Raw genomic sequence first — 22,430 nt, forward strand, 5'->3', positions numbered from 1 at the left:
TTCTTATTTGGCTAAATTGTTCAACTGGCACAGATAAAGCAGGTCTTCAAAATGTCTTTCAAACTATGTGTTGGGTATTTGTTGTATTTGACCAACCATGAATTCACAATAACCACATTAACACACTGAATCGTGACACAATGCAATGATTCATCCAGAATTATGACTTCTCGCTGTGTAAAACAATAGCTGGATCAGCTCTGTCACTGTCTCCACAGGAAGCAGTGAAAAAGGACCAGAGTTTACTGTCGTTTCCCGGCCAACTAGGACACGTCGGCCCCGCCTCCAGGTCAGTAAGAGCCAATAATACAGATCCCTCCCAAGATTAGAAATGCCCCTCTTCCTTCCTCATAGGGGACTGGGCAACGCTCAGTTGCCAAACGCTGTCAAACTTTACAAGTAGAAATGCCACGAATAGAGCAAACATGATTCCTTGTTCTACATGTCAGAGAGGCATGTTTCTTCTATATTACATATTTCTATCCGAATGTTCCAAAACATTGCCCCGCGGAATGCGCCCCGGTTCTAATAGTTTGAAAATCTACCTCGGGGCAAAAACAGATATTTGCTTGATCTGCATATAAAGTAAGATTTTCACTTCATTGCTTTTAACCAATCCAGCAGATCTGTAATGAATGAATGAATTAAACGGAGGAAAGAAAGAAGGAAGCAAGCAATCTGAAGTGTTTGAATGTGGCACGTGTTTTGGATGCTTCTGGGGAGCATATGAGTTGTGTTACGGTACTGTCCAGCTGTTAGTGATATAGCTATCCCCTTGTCATGAGCAATGTGTCTGTTTCAATATCACTGCTCTGTTGGGGTGTTGGGTTTGGTTAGCTATGTAGGACCCTTAGAATGAGTCCCAAGTGGCACCCTATTCCCTATATAGTGCACTACTTTTGACCAGAGCTCTAGATATAGTGCACTATATAGGGAATAGGGTGCCATTTGGGAAACACACCTACTGTCCTCCTCACATCAATGTGTCACATCACTGTGGTCTGTGGTCTGCACATCAATGTGTCAATGTGAGGAGGCTATATACAGGGGGTACCGGTACAGAGTCAATGTGAGGAGGCTATATACAGGGGGTACTAGTACAGAGTTAATGTGAGGGGGCTATATACAGGGGGTACTGGTACAGAGTCAATGTGAGGAGGCGATATACAGGGGGTACCGGTACAGAGTCAATGTGAGGAGGCTATATACAGGGGGTACTAGTACAGAGTCAATGTGAAGGGGCTATATACAGGGGGTACCGGTACTGAGTCAATGTGAGGGGGCTATATACAGGGGGTACTAGTACAGAGTCAATGTGAAGGGGCTATTTACAGGGGGTACCGGTACTGAGTCAATGTGAGGGGGCTATATACAGGGGGTACTAGTACAGAGTCAATGTGAGGAGGCTATATACAGGGGGTACTAGTACAGAGTCAATGTGAGGGGGCTATATACAGGGGGTACTAGTACAGAGTCAATGTGAAGGGGCTATATACAGGGGGTACCGGTACTGAGTCAATGTGAGGGGGCTATTTACAGGGGGTACTAGTACAGAGTCAATGTGAGGAGGCTATATACAGGGGGTACCGGTACTGAGTCAATGTGAGGGGGCTATATACAGGGGGTACTAGTACTGAGTCAATGTGAAGGGGCTATATACAGGGGGTACTGGTACAGAGTCAATGTGGAGGCTATATACAGGGGGTACTGGTACAGAGTCAATGTGGAGGCTATATACAGGGGGTACTGGTACAGAGTCAATGTGGAGGCTATATACAGGGGGTACTAGTACAGAGTCAATGTGAAGGGGCTATATACAGGGGGTACTGGTACAGAGTCAATGTGGAGGCTATATACAGGGGGTACTGGTACAGAGTCAATGTGGAGGCTATATACAGGGGGTACTGGTACAGAGTCAATGTGGAGGCTATATACAGGGGGTACTAGTACAGAGTCAATGTGGAGGCTATATACAGGGGGTACTAGTACAGAGTCAATGTAGGGGGGCACCGGTTAGGCAATTGAGATATGTTTTTATTTTCTATTTCATTTAACCAGGAAGGGCTCATTGAGATTTAAAATCTTTCTCAAGAGCGTCCTGGCCAAGATAGGCAGCACCAAGTCATTACACAATTACAGACAGACAACATGAAAAACTACAGGTAATCTAGTAAAAAAACATAGAATTCACAAGAGTAGAACAAAATCATAAAACAGCAAATTAAAAACAATTGACAGGTCAGGGAATCGGCCTCAAAATCCTTCAATGATTTAAAAGCACCAATCGGTACAGGTTCATCCAGTTTAAAAGTATTTTGTGAGGCGTTCCAAGCTGACGGCGCAGAGTACATAAAAGCCCTTTTACCAAATTCAGTTCGGACATTTGGAACAGTTATCAGGATAAAGTCCTGCGAATGAATTACAATAAAAATGCCCAAATAGTGCAATAGAGAGATTGCATCATCTGTGGATCTGTTAGGGCGGTATGCAAATTGGGGTGGGTCTAGGGTTTCTGGGATAATGGTGTGACCAGCCTTTCAAAGCATTTCATGGCTACAGACGTGAATGCTATGTATCGGTAGTCATTTAGGCAGGTTACCTTGGTGTTCTTGGGCACAGGCACTATGGTGGTCTGCTTAAAACATGTTGGTATTACAGACACGGACAGGGAGAGGTTGAACATTTCAGTGAAGACACTTGCCAGTTGGTCAGCGCATGCTCGCAGTACACGTCCTGGTAATCCGTCTGGCCCTGCGGCTTTGTGAATGTTGACCTGTTTAAAGGTCTTACGCACATCGGCTGCAGAGAGCGTGATCACACAGTTGTCCAGAACAGCTGGTGCTCTCATGCATGTTTCAGTGTTATTTGCCTCAAAACGAGCATAGAAGTATTTTAGCTCGTCTGGTAGGCTTGTCACTGGGCAGCTCTCGGCGGTGCTTCCCTTTGTAGTCTGTAATGGTTTGCAAGCCCTGCCACATCCCACGAGCATCAGAGCCGGTGGAGTACAATTCTATTTTAGTCCTGTATTGAAGCTTTGCCTGTTTGATTGTTTGTCGGAGGGTATAGCGGTATTTCTTATAAGCTTCTGGATTAGAGTCCCACTCCTTGAAAGCAGCAGCTCTAGTTTTTAGCTCGATGCGGATATTGCCTGTAATCCATGGCTTCTAGTTGGGGTATGTACGTACGGTCACTGTGCACTTATTAAGCCAATGATTGATGTGGTGTATTCCTCAATGCCATCGGTAGAATCCCGGAACATTTTCCAGTCTGTGCAAGAAAAACAGTCCTGTAGCTTAGCATCTACTTCATCTGACCACTTTTTTTATTGACCGAGTCCCTGGTGCTTCCTGCTTTAACTTCTCTGCGCACAGATCCCGATTACGGGATCATTTTCCTAAACAACCGCTGAATTGCAGGGCGCCGAATTCAAAAATATTACAAAAAATATTTATAATCATGCAATCACAAGTGAAATATACCAAAACACAGAGCTTGTTGTTAATCCACCTATCGTGTCAGATTTTGAAAATATGCTTTACAGAGAAAGAAATCCAAGCTTTTGTGAGTGTATCAATTAATGCTACAACAGCTAGCCCCAAATTAGCATGGTCACGAAAGTCAGAAAAGCAATAAAATTAATCGCTTACCTTTGATAATCTTCGGATGTTTGCAGTTACACAACAAATGTTCTTTTTGTTCGATAAATATTACTTTTATAACAAAAAAATGCCATTTGGGTTGCGCGTTATGTTGAGAAAACATACAGCCTCGTTCCGTTCGACGAAAATTCCCCAAAATATCCGTAATGGTTGTAGAAACATGTCAAATGTTTTTTCTAATCAATCCTCAGGTTGTTTTTAACAAACATAATCGATAATATTTCAACCGGACCGTAACCTATTCAATAAGAGAGAAAATGAAAATTGAGAGCTCCCCTCTCGCGCGCAGGAACTATTCAGAGGACACCTGACTACTTTGAAAAATCTCGTTCATTTTTCAAAATAAAAGCCTGAAATTTTGTCTAAAGCCTGGTCACAGCCTGAGGAAGCCATTGGAAAAGGAATCTGGTTGATACCCCTTTAAATGGAAGAACGACTGGCCAGGAAACACAGATTTTTTTGTTGTTGAAATATCACTTCCGGGTTAGATTTTCTCAGTTTTCGCCTGCAGAATCAGTTTTGTTACACTCACAGACAATATTTTGACAGTTTGGGAAACTTTGGAGTGTTTTCTATCCAAATCTGTAAATTATATGCATATTCTACGATCTGGACCTGAGAAATAGTCCGTTTACCTTGGGAACATTATTTAAAAAAAAATAAAAAATCTGACCCCTAGCGTCAAGAAGTTAATTTTTTGCTTGTTAGCAGGAACCAGGGAGGAGGATAGAATTATCATCAGATTTGCCAAATGGAGGGCGAGGGAGATCTTTCTACGCGTCTCTGTGTGTGGAGTAAAGGTGGTCCAGAGTTTTTTTCGCTCTGGTTGCACATTTAACATGCTGATAGAAATTTGGTTAAACGGATTTGTTTCCCTTCATTAAAGTCCCCAGCCACTAGGAGCATCTCTGGATGAGTGTTTTCCTGTTTGCTTATGGCGGAATACAGCTCATTGAGTGCGGTCTTAGTGCCAGCATCAGTCTGTGGTGGTCTGTCGACAGCTACGAAAAATACAGATAAACTCTCTAGGTAGATAGCGTGGTCTACAGCTTATCATGAGATAATCTACCTCAGGCGAGCAAAACCTTGAGACTTGCTTAGATATCGTGCACCAGCTGTTGTTTACAAATATACATAGTCTGCCCCCTTGTCTTACCAGACGCCGCTGTTCTATCCTGCCGATACAGCGTATAACCAGCCAGCTGTATGTTGAAAATGTCCTTGTTCAGCCACGACTCTGTGAAGCATAAGATTTTCATTTTTAATGTCCTGTTGGTATTATAATCTTCTTCGTAGGTCGTCGATTTTATTTTCCAATGATTACAGGTTAGCTAGTAGAACGGAAGGCAGTGGGGGTTTATTTGATCGCCGACGAATTCTCAGAAGGTAGCCCGAACTCCGTCTTTTTTTTCTCCGTCTTCTCTTCATGCAAAGGATAGGGATTTGGGCCTGTTCCCGGAAAAGCAGTATGTCCTTCAGGTCGGACTCGTTAAAGGGAGAAAAAAAAGCTTCTGTCAGTTCGTGGTGAGTAATCGCTGTTCTGATGTCCAGACGTTATTTTCGGTCATAAGAGACGGTAGTAGCAACATCATGTTCAAAATAAGTCCAAAAATAAGTTAAGAAACAAAAAACCACATTCGGTTAGGAGCATGTAAAACGTCAGCTATCTTCCCCCAGCGCCATGATACTGATGCATCAGTCATTGTTGCTGATCAGTGCTGTGCTTGTTGAATGTCCTTCTCGATATGCATGTTTACTGTAAGTCAGTCAGGACCTAGTAATGAGCGACAGCCTGCTGGGGCAGAGCCAAAGGGGAAATCTTGGATGTATTACGTTATCTGTTAGAGGAATATAACAGCTTGATGTAGGTCACAGCTTGGGAACAGCTTTGAGTTATAATCTAAGTAACAGCGTCTTCTACAACAAAGAGTCCCATATGGTTTTATTTGCCGCACGCTAGTCTCTCATGGATCGCAGCAACAGGTTGGGTTGTGGTTTAAAAACCACAAAAAACCACAACCCTGGTTTTATCCAGAGCTGTATATTTTGGCCAACTTTTGGTCACAGAAACTCACAGCGATCACTTTACTATCATCTATGAAGGTAGAATCTGCAAAATGACGTTGCCACGAGCAGCACCGGAGATATTGATATGAGCGAGATGCAACACACAGTATTACACAGTATCTGTGCATGTGTACGGGTTTGCTGTTCACACTCTCAGTTGTTACGGTAATTGATCCACTATGCTGTTTACTTTCTGCATCTATCTCATATTGCTGAGTCCACCTTTTAAAGTCATGTAAAGTGATGCATCTCTCGTCTCTGTCTTCCTATAGGTTGTGTGAGGAGTCGGTAGTAGAGGATCTCTCCAGGCTCCACAGCCGTCTGGCATCCCTCAGGATCAGTGTCCAGACGGAGGCAGAGATCCAGCAGCTCACACAGCCTTTCCTGGAGGTACGGACCTAAACTAGATTCTAGAACATGGATTTAGAACACACACTGATCTAGAACTCACACTGACCTAGAAAATATATCATTCTAGATCTACAGCACATCTATGGTGTCTAGTGAAGTGAGAATTTATGAACTCAAAGAACAAAACTGAAACTCACATGGCTTTGGTTAACTCTGAGTCTCTTCCCTACATATTCTTCCTCCTTGGTCAAAATACACAACAGTCAGTTTAATCTTGCTATCTCTCTCTCTCTCTCTCTCTCTCGCTCTCTCCATCTCTCCTCCATCTCTCGCGCTCGCTCGTGCTCTCTCTCTTTCTTTTCCTCTCTCTCTCTTCTCTCTCTCCTATCTCCATCTCTCTCTCTCTCTCTCTAGGTGGCAGAGGAGCGGCTGAAGGAAGCAGAGGATGAGGTGGAGGGGATGAGGATGTCCAGTCAGGCTCTGGTCCAGTTCTTCTGTGAGGATGACAGCACTTTTAAACTGGAGGAGGCTTGCAGGGTCTTCCACTCCTTCTGCCTTCGCTTCCAAAGAGCCGTACAGGTGAGACCGACTGCTTTACATCAAGCTGTCTGCATGGGTTCCCACTACGTACATATTGTAAAAATGTACGAAAACTTTTTTTAAAGCCTTTTGGTTGTAATTCAAGGTTAGAGTTGGATTTTAAAATAGGATTTTAAGAAGATAATTTGTAGATCTAGGTTGGGCTTCCGACTTTGCAACTTGGGAAGATATTGACGACCCTCTGCATGACAGCAATATTAGGTAGTGGGATGGATGAGTGGGATAGATGCCGTAGATATAGATGTAGACAGAAGATAGAGGCGTAGATGCTGTGCTGATAAATGTATACTTGATGTTTCTTCTTTTACCATTGAACTCGTCCTGTTCCCTCTCAGGAAAACGCTGAGCGGGAACAGAAGGAGCAGAAACGGATGGAACGTGAGATGGTGGAGAAGCGTCGCTCCGTGGCCGTGTGTACAGGGCTGGACCTGGACCTGGCTGTGGCTACGGGTCAGGTGTCCCCACCGGGAACCCAGGAGAACCAGAATGACCTAGAGAAAACCCTTGAGAACCTGAGCCACACCTGGAGCCGGCGCAGCCTTAGAACCCAGGAGAACCGCAGGCACTCCCACCACCTCCAGAACTACACCTCCGCTCCTATTCAGACATCCCCGGGTTTGGTTAGAAACACATCCCCCCAACTCCACCTTAGCTCCTCCAACCTCCAGACCTCTACAGGGCTACCCTGCCCCACCTACCCCAAACAGGAGAGACCGTCCCTGGGGACCGGTACCAGGACAGAGCCCCTGGTCCGCCAGCACCAACCAGTCCTGGAGACTAAGGGACCAAATCATGAAGGGACAACTCAGACTCAAGTCTCACAACCGCAACATGAACTGACTTCTAACATCATTCAAACCCAGTGTGGACATAGATTCAATGTCCCCCAAAACAGGCAGGACACTATTGCCTATGTCACCCAAACCCAACATGGAATATTTGCTAACGTAATTGAAAGCCGACTTGCACCAACGGCTCAAGTGACTCAAACTCACGATGAACGGACAGTTGATGCCAGCCCTGACCAGCGTGTACTGACCACTAAGTCTATGGCCAGTCCTCACAGACACTCCTCCACTACCACTACTGCCATCCCCAGTGTGAGAAGAAATACCATTGGTCTTAGACACAGGTATGACCTAGAGGGGACTGACCCTACCCCTGTTTCTCAGGCGAAACACACAGACACCTCAGTCAGAGACGCAGCTCATCAGGACCCTGACCTCGCTCAGCTAAAAGTGTCAACGGTCACTCAGGTGACTCAGCAGCCCTTCGAGAGCCAATCAGAAACATCCATGGCCACTGCCACCCCAGACGGTGTCCAATCACAATCCCAGGAGGCTAAGGGAGCCAATGAGACCACATCAAGACGTGGTGGTGCCTTGGAGCTGAGGCTTTCACCTGAGGGCGGACCAACCCAGCAGAGGGAAACCAAATCTTCCTCTACACCAGTGGAACAAAGCTGGCTGTCTCCGAGCCTACCAGAGCTAAGCCCACAGCGGGCACAGGAATGCCCAGAGGTCTCCAGCCCTGACAGGGAGAGGGACCGGTCATACCCACGTGTGGGCGAAACCCTTGAGTGCCACACCCTGGTCCGAGGTCTGCGTTCCTACGACAACCTATCCCCTCCTCCCACCCCCACCACAACACTCTCCAGAGCCCCTCCCAGCCTCTGCTCCAAGTGGAGGAAAGCGAAGCAGGCGGAGACTCCAGGGGCTGGTTCTGGGTCTCCAATGGGGAAAGAGGACTCTCGTGGCGGGGGGAAGTCTCCTGTTGTCCGAGGAGGGGCTAACCGGGGCTTGGTACCCCGTGCAGGTCTACCGAACAATACTGCTATCCATAGGGTGCGTTTTATTACCAAAACAGAAACACAGACACCCACCGGCCCCGTTCCAAATCCTAATTTACAGACTACACCACGTTCCACTCGTCTGGCGTCCCCGTCCATACACAGCGCCTCCATACGCTCCTCCCCCATCAAACGTCCTACTACTACCCAGACAGAGGTGAAGCGGAGCGGTAGCACCAGGAGTGAGAGGAGCCAGGCTGGGGGTGAGAACCAGCAGCTGGTCCCAGGGAAACCCACATTGACCCGCCGGGCATCAGAGAGAGCTGGGCTGGGGCTTGGACCAGAGAGGGAGAGGACTTCTAGCACCAGCACCACTAGTAGTACAGCTACCACCCAGCCAGCCTTTGTCAGAGGCTCTCCTCTCAGGGTGACGAAACGTCTCGCCCCCACCTCCAACTCTGAGACCCAACACTCCTCTCAGCCCCGCTCCACACACAGCCCCTCCTCTGCTACAGCTAAAACCATCCGTACAGCTGTTATAGCTGCGTCCAGGACTAAAACAACCAAGACGAGCCCTAGCACAGAACCCTCTAGAGCTGCTGTCTCTGCCTGCAAAACCCCCACAGCATCACGGATACCTGGACCTAAAATGGCCCGTCCTGCCTCCTCGCCCATGTGGAAGTAATCGTGGGAGATCATACCACTTTTTCAGTCTTGTGTCCACATGCCTCGTTGTGTTGATGTTTGTGTCCACTGTACATGTATGCGGGTATCAATAAATGACTTGGTGAATTGTATCAGACCTCTCTGTTCTGGAGGGGTTGGCAGTTACTGGTCCATGCAGACTCTCTATTTAGCTTGTCCAGAATCGATGGGGGGTTTTCACTTGGGTATGTCTTATTGTAAAGTGCAATTAAGGACGTTTTGAAGTACCTGCCATACTCACTCTTGTCTGGCAGGAAGATGACAAAGAACTGCAACTCGAACAAAATGGCTGCCACTACATCACTCTACATTTACTATTTTGCATATGGACAGTAGCTGTACTGTCACTGTAGATAGAAATGTCTTCTGTTCTACACACTACCTCCATCCACTAGTGTCCTGTCCATGCAACAGGGCACTTCAAGGAGATACTCTAACCACCTCACACCCAACCTGGACTTTGTCAAGCTACGGAAATGGGTGCCTCGTTTGTTGTGCAAGAAAATCACGTTTAGAATCATTTGCCACTGCGGCCTCCTCTGTGCCTTGGTCTTCCAACAGACCACTCTCATCGACCAGTCTTTTTAGGCTGTATGTTGTATGTTGAAAATGGCGTGTTCGTCTTCAAAGGTTATTTTATTTAACTTTATCTGCGTCCCAAATTGCACCCTATTCCCCATATAGTGCACAACCTTTGACCAGGGCCCCCATACAGCTTTGGTCAAAAGTAGTGCACTATGTAGGGAATCATTTCTGAGTCCTCGGTGTTTCGAGTGTGCATTCTTAGAACTGTATTTCTACACCTGTTGTGCTGTTTGATTAGATGCATGGACCAAACTCAGATAGAATTTCTCTTTTGTTGTTTTCTCACCTTGGGCTATCTGTTTGCCCAATCAGCAATCAATCGGTATGATATTGAATTGATTATTGGTAATTGATGGATTTTATTGGTTATCCTCATCTTGAATGTGCTCTTCATTCTGAAGCACTATAACAAGTGAAGAGGAGACATGTTGCTAGGATATTCACTGTAATATTCTGCTTCTGTTTATATCAAAAAGATCTCAAAATGAACGGCATGAATTGTTATCCATGGCAACAATGTGTGTATTTGTAAATAACATATACAATAAAGTTGCTAATCAGACTCAGGGTGTGGTTGTTTGTTTTAGAAATGACATCATTAAAGGACTTTCTGTTTAAAGACGACAAGGAAGTCGAAGGCAGGTGTTCTTCAATGCACCGCTTTGCTTATTCGTTTTTTCTTGCAGTTACTATCCTCCACAGTCTGAGTTCCCCCAGGCATCGGGAGGGTCACGTACTGCTGTGACCTTCCCGATGCACCCTGTTCCCTATATAGTGCACTATTTTTGATCAGAAACCTATGTGAACAATATAGTGAATAGCCTGACATTGGTCACAGTATTTTAGACTAGAGACCTGTCTTGATAACCAAGCTGCTGGCTCGTTATCAGTATCATGAGACTACTTCCTCCTCCAGAGACAAAGCTGTCCTGCTGTACTAACCAAGCTGCTGGCTCGTTATCAGCATCATGAGACTACTTCCTCCTCCAGAGACAAAGCTGTCCTGCTGTACTAACCCAGCTGCTGGCTCGTTATCAGCATCATGAGACTACTTCCTCCTCCAGAGACAAAGCTGTCCTGCTGTACTAACCAAACTGCTGGCTCGTTATCAGCATCATGAGACTACTTCCTCCTCCAGAGACAAAGCTGTCCTGCTGTACTAACCAAGCTGCTGGCTCGTTATCAGCATCATGAGACTATTTCCTCCTCCAGAGACAAAGCTGTCCTGCTGTACTAACCAAGCTGCTGGCTCATTATCAGCATCATGAGACTACTTCCTCCTCCAGAGAGAAAGCTGTCCTGCTGTACTCACCAAGCTGCTGGCTCGTTATCAGCATCATGAGACTACTTCCTCCTCCAGAGACAAAGCTGTCCTGCTGTACTAACCAAGCTGCTGGCTCATTATCAGCATCATGAGACTATTTCCTCCTCCAGAGACAAAGCTGTCCTGCTGTACTAACCCAGCTGCTGGCTCGTTATCAGCATCATGAGACTACTTCCTCCTCCAGAGACAAAGCTGTCCTGTTGTACTAACCAAGCTGCTGGCTCGTTATCAGCATCATGAGACTACTTCCTCCTCCAGAGACAAAGCTGTCCTGCTGTACTAACCAAGCTGCTGGCTCGTTATCAGCATCATGAGACTACTTCCTCCTCCAGAGAGAAAGCTGTCCTGCTGTACTAACCAAGCTGCTGGCTCGTTATCAGCATCATGAGACTACTTCCTCCTCCAGAGACAAAGCTGTCCTGCTGTACTAACCAAGCTGCTTGCTCATTATCAGCATCATGAGACTACTTCCTCCTCCAGAGACAAAGCTGTCCTGCTGTACTAACCAAGCTGCTGGCTCATTATCAGCATCATGAGACTACTTCCTCCTCCAGAGACAAAGCTGTCCTGCTGTACTAACCAAGCTGCTGGCTCGTTATCAGCATCATGAGACTACTTCCTCCTCCAGAGACAAAGCTGTCCTGCTGTACTAACCAAGCTGCTGGCTCGTTATCAGCGTGACAAGACTTCCTCCTCCAGAGACAAAGCTGTCCTGCTGTACTAACACACCATTGTCCTCTTTTCCATCTCCTTTTCTCTCCCTCTCTCCACTGCCCCTCAGCTTCTCTCCTCCTCTCCATGTCTTGACACAGTCCTCCTCAGGCCTGTAACCATTGCCATGGTGACGCTGCAGGCGTCCTAGGGAATCTCCTTGGAGAATAGGGGTGAGAAGGGTGTGGGTGTAAGAGTCCAGTGGGAGAGCTCTGTTTACAGGCCACAGTGACGCAGCTGATGCCAGAACCCCCTGGAGGGCAGAGCAACAAACTGGCGCCTCTTTGTCTCCCCTGGTTGTCTGGTGGTTGGTCAGCACTGACCTCTTAACCACTCTCTGTGTCCCAAATTACACCCTACTGTTTTCTCTTTATAGTGCACTACTTTTGACCAGGGCAGTGTGCTATATAGGGAAACAGGTGCCATTTGGGATGCATCCATTGCTTTACCTCGATCAGTGTATAGACGGGAGATGTGACTTCATTGATGAGTCTGCCAGCGGGGGTGGACTGTTCATCTGGCATTTGCCCGAAATGCCAGATGGGCTGGTCCATTTTCAGCCCAGTGGGCTTGTTTAACGTATTTTTTTTATGTGCAAAACAATAAGTATCTGGCTAATACTTGGGTGTGGAAGCTTTGAAGAATAAAACGGGCCGGTGTGTTAGAAATGCCAGGACCGATTTCGGGTCCCAGTCTGCCCCGCTCTGCCAGAGTAGGTCTGACTGAAATAGTGTAAAGTATTCTAAAATGGCTTCCCTTCCTATTCCTTGTCTGCTTGTGATGAAGAGTTACTCACTTACAACTGCTCTGTCACTATCAACAAACATACATGGACTTAAATGCAGATGTTGCTGTACAAAGTTTATGAACAGAACTGGCCAATGTACCCTACCCTTAAGTTAAAAGTAACCAGTGAAGGCATGTTAGTCAGTGTCTGTTCTCTCCAGAAGAAAGCGGACAAAGCCGCTGAGACATGGTAATTAGTAACACTGTGTAATCTGTGCTGTTTGGAATGGTGTCAGAGAACTGATCGTTTTAGCGATCGGTCAAGGGTCACATTTTTGGAAAACGGAGAGGCCTGTCCTACATCCAACCAAGTGATTTATGTATTTAACCAGAGAAGTCACACTGAGATGTCCATCTCTTTTTCAAGCGAGCCCTGGTGAAGAGAGCAGCATACATATCATTGAGCAATACATCATGAATGGAAGTTAAAACACTGAAAGAGCTTAAAAGAGTAGTCGGTAAGGGGGCAGCACCCCTCCAATTCTGGATTTTAAATTATCAAATATAAACGCAACATGTAAAGTGTTGGTTTCATGAGCTGAAATAAAATATCCCAGACATTTTCCATACACACAAAAAGCTTATTTCTCTTAACTTTTGTGCAAAAATGTGTTGACATCCCTGTTATTGAGCATTTCTTCTTTGCCAATATAATCCATCCACCTGACAGGTGTGGCATATCAAGAAGCTGATTAAACAGCATGATCATCACACAGGTGCACCTTGTGCTGGGGACAATAAAAGGCCTCTAATACACAATGCCACAGATATCTCAAGTTTTGCGGGAGTGTGCAATTGGCATGCTGATTGCAGGAATGTTCAGCAGAGCTGTTGCCAGATAATTTAATGTTAATTTCTCTACCATAAGCCTCCTCCAACATTGTTTTAGAAAATTTGGCAGTACGTCCAACCGGCCTCGCAACTGCAGACCACGTGTATGACGTTGTGTGGGTGAGCGGTTTGCTGATGTCAACATTGTGAACAGACTGCCCCATGGTGGCGGTGGAGTTATGGTATGGGCAGGCATACGCTACGGACAACGAACACAATTGCATTATGGATGGCAATTTGAATGCACAGAGATACCGTGACAAGATCCTGAGGCCCATTGTCGTGCCGGTCATCCACCACCATCACCTCATGTTTCAGCATGATAATGCACGGCCCCAAGGATCTGTACACAATTCCTGGAAACTGAAAATGTCCCAGTTCTTCCATGGCCTGCATACTCACCAGACATGTCACCCATTGAGCCAGTTTGGGATGCTCTGGATAGACGGCTACGACAGCGTGTTCCAGGTCCCGCCAAAATCCAGCAACTTCGCACAGCCGTTGAAGAGGAGTGGGACAACATTCCACAGGCCACAATCAACAGCCTGATGATGTTTCACGCTGTATGAGGCAAATGGTGGTCACACTAGATACTGACTGGATTTCTGATCCACGCTCCATGCTTTTTTTTTAAAGGTATCTGTGATCAACAGATTCCTATCTGTGTTAAGTCATGTGAAATCCATAGATTCGGGCCTAATGAATTTATTTCAGCTGACTGATTTCCTTATATGAACTGTAAACTCAGTCAAATCTTTTAAATGGTTAAATGTTGTGTTTATATTTTTGTTCAGTACCATTTTGTGATGAGCCTTGCTTGGCTGCACAATGACTTCTGTTGACTGTAGGCTTACATTTTGGCATGGTCTGACTACTGTTGCTTTATTTGTTGATTTGAGATCTATACATACCAGTTTTATAAAACAATCAAATATATACCACAATTTGAATGTGCATGTTTAGTGTAAGACATGTTTAAGGTAACGAGCTAGGTTATTTTCTGGGGAAAATCATTATCTATAAAGCGTTATGGTTTATAGTGCCATCTAGCGTCCGAATGACCTCTTATCAGCTCTAAGTAAGAAGAAGAAAAACGACAACTACCATGATGCCTTAATCAACATAGTACGTGGTGGGCGTTTAAGAAAGTTCCCCGGATGCAGTTGTGATTGACTGTACACGGCTAAAAAGTTTCGCTCTAGTCGAGAGGTGGTAAGATAAACTACTTTTTTGAAAATAGATAATTCTTGCAAGCCATTGTTATACTTGTATGTATACTAACACTGTGCTAATTGTGGCTGATAGTTACTTAAATTGTGTGTAGGAAGTAGAAACTTTGATTAATATAACATGCTAGTTCCTTAGCTTTCCATTTAGCTGGCTGGCTAGTAACTTATGGGTACGCCCAAAAGTTGACTACCTAGGATAGCAATTTTATTGTTGTCTAATTCACTCAGGAGTTACACTTTATCATAGGTAAATCCTTGTACTTAACTGGTACTTTGCTAATTAAGAAGACTTGAGCAAAAGTTAGATAAGTAATCAAAACAAACTTCAGTCAGTGCGCTGCTGCTGATTTTGTGTTTCGCCGGCAGTCTCCAGCCTGTGGACTTTGATTTTGAGACAAAGGTTGGAGAACTTAAACTGTTCAGCAGTAACAATCAATCAGACATTTACTCCGCCTCTCCTTCTATTCTCTCTCCCTCTTTCCTGCTCTCCTCACTTTCTCTCTCCCCAACCTCTCCATTCCTCTCTGCCGCCACTCTCCCCATCCCCTTTCCGCCCAGCGTCTGCAGCCCGTGTGGTAGGTCGGTGTTAGGAAGGCAGCAGGACAGAATGCAGAACGTAAAGTGTGTAGTGGTGGGTGACGGTGCCGTGGGTAAAACATGCCTCCTCATCTCCTACACCACCAACGCTTTCCCTGAGGAGTACATCCCCACCGTGTTCGACAACTACAGCGCCCAGGTCTGTGTGTCTGTGTGTATGTGTGTATATTACACGTATGTTTTACACAAATATTTACACACTTGTGTGTTTGTCGCAGATGACGGTTGACGGCCGCATCATCAGCCTCAACCTGTGGGACACAGCCGGACAAGAGGAGTACGACCGCCTCCGTACTCTCTCATACCCCCAATCCAACGTCTTCGTTATCTGTTTCTCCATCGGGAGTCCTTCATCCCACGCCAACGTCCGCCACAAGTGGCACTCGGAGGTGTCTCACCACTGCCCCAGCGTGCCCATCCTCCTAGTGGGGACCAAGAGTGACCTGAGGAATGATGGGGAGACGGTGAAGAAGCTGAAGGAGCAGGGTTTAGCTCCCATCACAAAGCAACAGGGGAACAGCATCGCTAAGCAGATAGGAGCGATGAAGTACATGGAGTGTTCCGCTCTGACGCAGGAAGGGGTCAGGGAAGTGTTCACCGAGGCAGTACGGGCCGTGTTGTATCCCGTTACCAAAAAGAATGCCAAGAAGTGTGTACTGTTGTAATGGAGGGACACAGATGGGGAGAAGGAGGGAGAGACAATGACGGCGCAAGTACTGTTGTACTGTTGTAATGGAGAGACACAGATGGGGAGAAGGAGGGAGAGACAATGATGGCGCAAGGTTGAGTTTGTTGGAGGAGATAGACTCAGCCCCCAGGCCTCTCGGGCCCCCTCTGCCTCTCGGGCCCCCTCTGCCTCTCGTGCCCCCTCTGCCTCTCGGGCCCCCTCTGCCTCTCGGGCCCCCTCTGCCTCTCGGGCCCCCTCTGCCTCTCGGGCCCCCTCTGCCTCTCGGGCCCCCTCTGCCTCTCGGGCCCCCTCTGCCGCTCGGGCCCCCTCTGCCTCTCGGGCCCCTCTGCATCTCGGCCCCCAGGCCCCTTTGCCTTTAAAGACTCTTGATTCAGCTCACTTCTCTCCTTCTTCCAGCCCCTCAAAATCAAATCTGGAACTCAGTTAGTTCCACTGCTTTTTTCCCTAATTCCCCTCTAATCAGGGACTGATTTAGACCTGGGACACCAGGTGGATGATTCCCCTCTAATCAGGGACTGATTTAGACCTGGGACACCTGGTGTGTGCAATTAATTACAAGGTAGAACAGAAAACCAGTTGTTCGGACCTTTGTAGTGTCAGAGCGGAGTACCCTGGCTCTATTCCTTGTCCTCAGAGTTTAATCCACTTCTAATTCTATCATCACCAAAGTGACTATACCAACAGGGTGCAGATAGCCTCACTCCTCCCAGTCCGCTCCAACCTGTTAGTGTTGTCACTTGACTCATTCCTCCCAGTCCGCTCAAACCTGTGTTAGTGTTATAACTTGATTTTTTGTTGTTGCAATGTTCGAAAGATGCTTCTGCGTAAATAATCGGTCTATTTTGTTTCGTATGATCCCTTGCCTTAAGATGTTTCTTAATATGCCATGATGGCCGATCCTCAACATACAGTGACCTGATAGAGCTGGAGAGATGAGCTCTGTCTTAGTAAGCGGTTAATCATGACCTCAATCACAGCCTCTCCAGTCGGTTATTCAGGCTATCCGTCAAGGACTGTTGCAAACGCACCTGGAAATAGCCTTTACGTTTTGGGCATCTTGTTCTGTGCAGCTCTCTGCTTTAGCTCGGCGTCCAGTTTACCTTCTTAATGTCCCTTCAAATGGATATTAGCCTAATCCAAGTATGATGCAAGGGCCAAAGCAATGGGGTTGTGTGCAGACATTTTAAAATCAATTAATGGATTGGTTGGATGAATGTTGTGAGTTTGTATGATTTAATGCTGACAGGAATGGTGGAATGACGGACATATCAGATTGTTGGTTCTAGTTATTTATGCCAATTACATTTTAATGTGCTTTATTGTAAGATATCTGACGTTTATTGTATCTGCCTTATTGATTATTTGCTTTAGATGCCAAAACTGTTTAGTAGCTGTGTGTGTGTGTGTGTGTGTGAGAGAGAGATACTAGAGTTGATTAAACTCCATCTTACATCCTCTCAGAAGAACCAGAGCTTTAAATGAAACCAAAGCTTCTTTATCAAAGTTCCATGAAACCACTTTTTGACATTACACAATATTTCTCCCCTCTGTCTACTCTAAGACGGATGTAGCCCTGTAAGTGACATCAGAGAAGTGGTGTGGGTGTTGTGGTGTGAACTTGTGTTCACAGCCCTTAGCGTTTGCCTCTAGAATGCTACAACCTATATAATGCTGGTAAATGGAGGCTGGGGTTTGATTACTGACTGTGATAACTGACAATAACTACAACAGGAAATAGGGCTAAGATTGCACATTTATTTTGGCAGATTTTATTTTTTGCATTTTATTCATTAAATGAAATGTGGGCAGTATAGTCTGGACATTGATAGGGTATCATGCTGAAAATGTACAGGGTCAGACCTATTTATGTTTGCATCACAAATGGCACCCTACTGCCTTTTTAGTGCATCAAGTAAGTAATAGGGTACCATTTGTGACTCACTCAGATTATTAAAGAATAAAACCAAGAGAGCAATTAAAACTCATTCTTATTTTAAATAATCTTTTTAAAAAATCGATATATTTAGGTGTTCAGCTGGTAGTTTGAATATTAACTTAACAGTAACCAATCATGGGAGTTCTCTCCTAGGTAAGGAGAGAGATGCAAATTATTGTTTGTGAGAAAAACCTCTGTGTGGAAGAAACATGTCACTCCACCTCAAGTTCTAGAGGGAGTTCACTTTTTACTCTGTCATGTGGAGGTCCTTCGGGGCTTCGTGGAAACAGATGTTGGTTGAACATATCGTTGAGACTGTGTTTAGTGTTTAAGAGAAGGAAAGCATGTCTTGTCAGTGTAAATGCTATGGGTTGCTTGTTGTGCTACCGTGTCCGGATATTTACTCTGTCTAAACAGACCACACACCTGTGGCTGTTTGATCTGCGGTCTTACAGCTAGCTCTGTGTGTGTAGGCCAGTGTTTTCACAACTCCTGTGGCCCCCAAGGGGTTTGGGTTTTTGCCCTAGCACTACGCAGCTAATCAACGCTTGATGATTTTTTGAATCAGCTGTGTAGTGCTAGGGGCAAAAACCCAAATGTGGACCTCTTGGGGTCCCCGGGACCGAGTTTGGGAAACAATGGTGTAGGCTAGTGTGTATGTGTGGGGTACTCTATAATACACTGGGACGTGATTTGTTTGTAGAATTTTTGTAATTTCATATATTCTGAACAAAAATATAAACGCATTATGCAACAATTGTTTGGATTACGCTGAGGTACAATTCATATAAGGAAATCGGTCAATTTAAATAAATTAGGCCCTAATCTATGGATTTTACATGACTGGGAATACAGATATGCATCTGTTGGTCAAAGATACCATAAAAAAAAAATATTACAAATCTTGTCACGGCATCTCTATGCATTCGAATTCAATAAAAGGAAATTGTGTTTGTTGTCCTTAGCTTATGCCTGTCCATACCATAACCCCACCGCCACCATGGGGCACTCTGTTCAGAACGTTGACATCAGCAACCCGTTGGCCGACACGACGCCATACACGTGGTCTGTGGTTGTGAGGCTGGTTGGACGTAATGCAAAATTCTCTAAAATGACGTTGGAAGCGGCTTATGGTAGAGAAATGTAACATTTAATTCTATGGCAACAGCTCTGGTGGACATTCCTGTAGTCACCATGGCAATTGAAACTTCCTTTAAAACATGAGACAACTGTGGAGTTGTGTTGTGTGACAAAACTGCGTATTTTAGAGTAGCCTTTTATTGTCCCCAGCACAGGGTGCACCTTTGTAATGATCATGCTGTTTAATCAGCTTCTTGATAGGCAACACCTGTCAGGTGGATATGAGAAACGCTCACTAATAGGGATGTAAACACATTTGTGCACAACATTTGAGAGAAATATGCTTTTTGGGATATTTTATTTCACCTCATGAAACATGGGACCAACACTTTACATGGTGTGTTTTATATTTTTGATCATTGTATATCAAAAGTCTATTTGTATAAATTAACAATGAAATGATTTTAAACTATGCTAAATAAAATTGTTATAGATAAATAGGGATATTGTGCTATTTCCTGTGAGGTGTTCTCTGCTTCTGCAGATTGTGAGCTTGTGGGTTCAAAGTGGGTGAACCTGTAGGTGTGGCTGAAGCCTGCAGGATACATTGCAATGTGACTTATTATTAACTAACCAAATGGAACAGCGCTTAGATCATGTAAAGCTGTGGTAATCAAATGATGAACTTAAAGTAGAAACTTTTCATGATACAGTAAGGTCTAGAACACAGCTCTAAGCATCAGGTTATGTCACAGTAGGCCTAGAACACAGCTCTAAGCATCAGGTTATGTCACAGTAGGCCTAGAACACAGCTCTAAGCATCAGGTTATGTCACAGTAGGCCTAGAACACAGCTCTAAGCATCAGGTTATGTCACAGTAGGCCTAGAACACAGCTCTAAGCATCAGGTTATGTCACAGTAGGCTTAGAACACAGCTCTAAGCATCAGGTTATGTCACAGTAGGCTTAGAACACAGCTCTAAGCATCAGGTTATGTCACAGTAGGCTTAGAACACAGCTCTAAGCATCAGGTTATGTCACAGTAGGCCTAGAACACAGCTCTAAGCATCGGGTTATGTCACAGTAGGCCTAGAACACAGCTCTAAGCATCAGGTTATGTCACAGTAGGCCTAGAACACAGCTCTAAGCATCAGGTTATGTCACAGTAGGCCTAGAACACAGCTCTAAGCATCAGGTTATGTCACAGTAGGCCTAGAACACAGCTCTAAGCATCAGGTTATGTCACAGTAGGCCTAGAACACAGCTCTGAGCATCAGGTTATGTCACAGTAGGCCTAGAACACAGCTCTAAGCATCAGGTTATGTCACAGTAGGCTTAGAACACAGCTCTAAGCATCAGGTTATGTCACAGTAGGCCTAGAACACAGCTCTAAACATCAGGTTATGTCACAGTAGGCCTAGAACACAGCTTTGAGAATCAGGTTATGTCACAGTAGGCCTAGAACACAGCTCTAAGCATCAGGTTATGTCACAGTAGGCCTAGAACACAGCTCTAAGCATCAGGTCATGATACAGTAAGGTCTAGAACACAGCTCTAAGCATCAGGTTATGTCACAGTAGGCCTAGAACACAGCTCTAAGCATCAGGTCATGATACAGTAAGGTCTAGAACACAGCTCTAAGCATCAGGTTATGTCACAGTAGGCTTAGAACACAGCTCTAAGCATCAGGTCATGATACCGTAGGGTCTAGAACACAGCTGTAAGCATCAGGTTATGTCACAGTAGGCCTAGAACACAGCTCTAAGCATCAGGTTATGTCACAGTAGGCCTAGAACACAGCTCTAAGCATCAGGTCATGATACCGTAGGGTCTAGAACACAGCTGTAAGCACCAGGTCATGATACCGTAGGGTCTAGAACACAGCTGTAAGCACCAGGTCATGATACCGTAGGGTCTAGAACACAGCTGTAAGCACCAGGTCATGATACCGTAGGGTCTAGAACACAGCTGTAAGTATCAGGTCATGATACCGTAGGGTCTAGAACACAGCTGTAAGCACCAGGTCATGACACAGTAGGACCTAGAACACAGCTCTAAGCATTAGGTCCCAAGTGGCTACATGTACTGTATGTATTCAGTCCCTTTTAAAAGATACATTTAGGCTACTGTGGCATATTTATTAGCACAGTCTTTGATGGAAATAAGAAATTGCTGCACTAAAATACATTTACATCTGTATTTTGTAGTTTGTTTTGATTACATAACCATTCTTCAACACCAGATGGCGACAAAGCCCCTCGGTGTTATTCCACATTCCCAGATTGACACTCTTCTCTGGTTTACACGCTGGTGTTACAAAACCTTATACAGAGGTTGTGTCCCAAATGGCATCCTATTCCCTTAATAGTGCCGTTTGGGACATAGTTCAGACTTAATGTTCCACCCTCCTCTTCTCTCTGAGTCATCCTTCAACTCAGCAGACACCTACAAGTTCCATCCATTCTTCCTGCTCTAGAATGTCGAAGCGTTGCTAACTCTGAAAAATGTCTGTGACCTTCGTGGGAGTTGTCTCTAAACACATGATAGATGTGTTGAACTTCACTAGCAAACTCCCACAACAGTATGCGTATTTTCTGTCCTGAAATGTTTTATTCCCTTCATGTTTGTGTTCTATTCAAGAGGTTGACATTTTTGGCACAGAATATTTAGCATGCCTACATTTAGTAGACACAATATGGACATTAAACTGTTTAGAAGACATACAAGATGAAACGAAAATTATCGACAACAACCATACCGATAACTTATCGCAGGCCTTTTTCCTGATATTGTTCATTACGATACGTAGCCTATACTAGAAACATTTAAAGTTTAAAATAAAATACATTTGCTAATTTGGGTGATAGTTAATGGGACAATTAATGGCATCAACCATCAAACTAGTAGTACTTATTTAACAGTTTAAAGGATAATTTTAGCCTGTGGTTTACAGGTAGTCTAGTGGTTAGAGCGTTGGACTAGTAACAGAAAGCTTGCAAGATCGAATCCCCGAGCTGACAAGGTAAAATTCTGTCGTTTTACCCCTGAACAAGGCAATTACGACGTCCCTAGACCGTCATTGAAGATAATACTTTGTTTTTAACTGACTTGCCTAGTTAAATAAAGGTAAAGTAAAAATAAACATTTATGTTATAAACTTATCGCTCTATTTATTGGTATTACATAAATTCAGACAATTTATAGCAATATGTACAGTTGAAGTCAGAAGTTTACATTGGTTGGAGTCATGAAAACAAATTTTTCAACCACTCCACAAATTTCTTGTTAACAAACTATATTTTTGGCAAGTCGGTTAGGACATCTACTTTGTGCATGACACAAGTAATTTTTCCAACAATTGTTTACGGACAGATTATTTAACTTATAATTCACTGTATCACAATTCCAGTGGGTCAGAAGTTGACATACACTAAGTTGACTGTGCCTTTAAACAGCTTGAAAAATTCCATGGCTTTAGAAGCTTTTGATAGGC

General features: G+C 44.8%; 2 protein-coding genes across 5 annotated transcripts in view; both read left to right on the forward strand.

Moving 5' to 3' along the window:
- The window catches only part of LOC129858440 (FH2 domain-containing protein 1-like), a 42,880-nt gene extending 32,562 nt beyond the window's left edge, over nt 1-10,318 (forward strand). The window contains exons 9-12 of the mRNA XM_055927663.1: nt 219-289; nt 5,999-6,116; nt 6,492-6,656; nt 7,013-10,318. Of these exons, the coding sequence (XP_055783638.1) occupies nt 219-289; nt 5,999-6,116; nt 6,492-6,656; nt 7,013-9,151 (2,493 nt within the window). The 3' untranslated portion in view covers nt 9,152-10,318. The remainder of the gene's footprint in view (nt 1-218; nt 290-5,998; nt 6,117-6,491; nt 6,657-7,012) is intronic.
- Nucleotides 10,319-14,555: 4,237 nt separating this feature from the next.
- On the forward strand, nt 14,556-19,436 carry LOC129858441 (rho-related GTP-binding protein RhoG-like). 4 transcript variants are annotated; one of them, XM_055927665.1, is made up of 3 exons: nt 14,556-14,620; nt 15,196-15,373; nt 15,453-19,436. In XM_055927665.1, exons 2-3 carry the CDS (start codon nt 15,245-15,247, stop codon nt 15,897-15,899), a joined length of 576 nt encoding a protein of 191 aa, XP_055783640.1. In that variant the 5' UTR covers nt 14,556-14,620; nt 15,196-15,244; the 3' UTR covers nt 15,900-19,436. The 4 variants fall into 4 exon arrangements, with proteins under 4 accessions (XP_055783640.1, XP_055783641.1, XP_055783642.1 ...); XM_055927666.1 differs by having other exon boundaries at nt 14,567-14,620; nt 15,205-15,373; XM_055927667.1 differs by having other exon boundaries at nt 14,569-14,617.
- Nucleotides 19,437-22,430: the final 2,994 nt, after the last annotated feature.

This window comes from Salvelinus fontinalis, chromosome 6 (assembly GCF_029448725.1).
Source record: "Salvelinus fontinalis isolate EN_2023a chromosome 6, ASM2944872v1, whole genome shotgun sequence".
NCBI classification, from domain to species: Eukaryota; Metazoa; Chordata; class Actinopteri; order Salmoniformes; family Salmonidae; genus Salvelinus; species Salvelinus fontinalis.

What these genes read in the sequence shown, in the direction of transcription:
- LOC129858441 (XM_055927665.1), top strand. Translation starts at nt 15,245, where the DNA reads ATGCAGAACGTAAAGTGTGTAGTGGTGGGTGACGGTGCCGTGGGTAAA. An exon ending in TCGACAACTACAGCGCCCAG is followed by an intron (nt 15,374 to 15,452) that starts GTCTGTGTGTCT and finishes TGTTTGTCGCAG; the next exon opens with ATGACGGTTGACGGCCGCAT.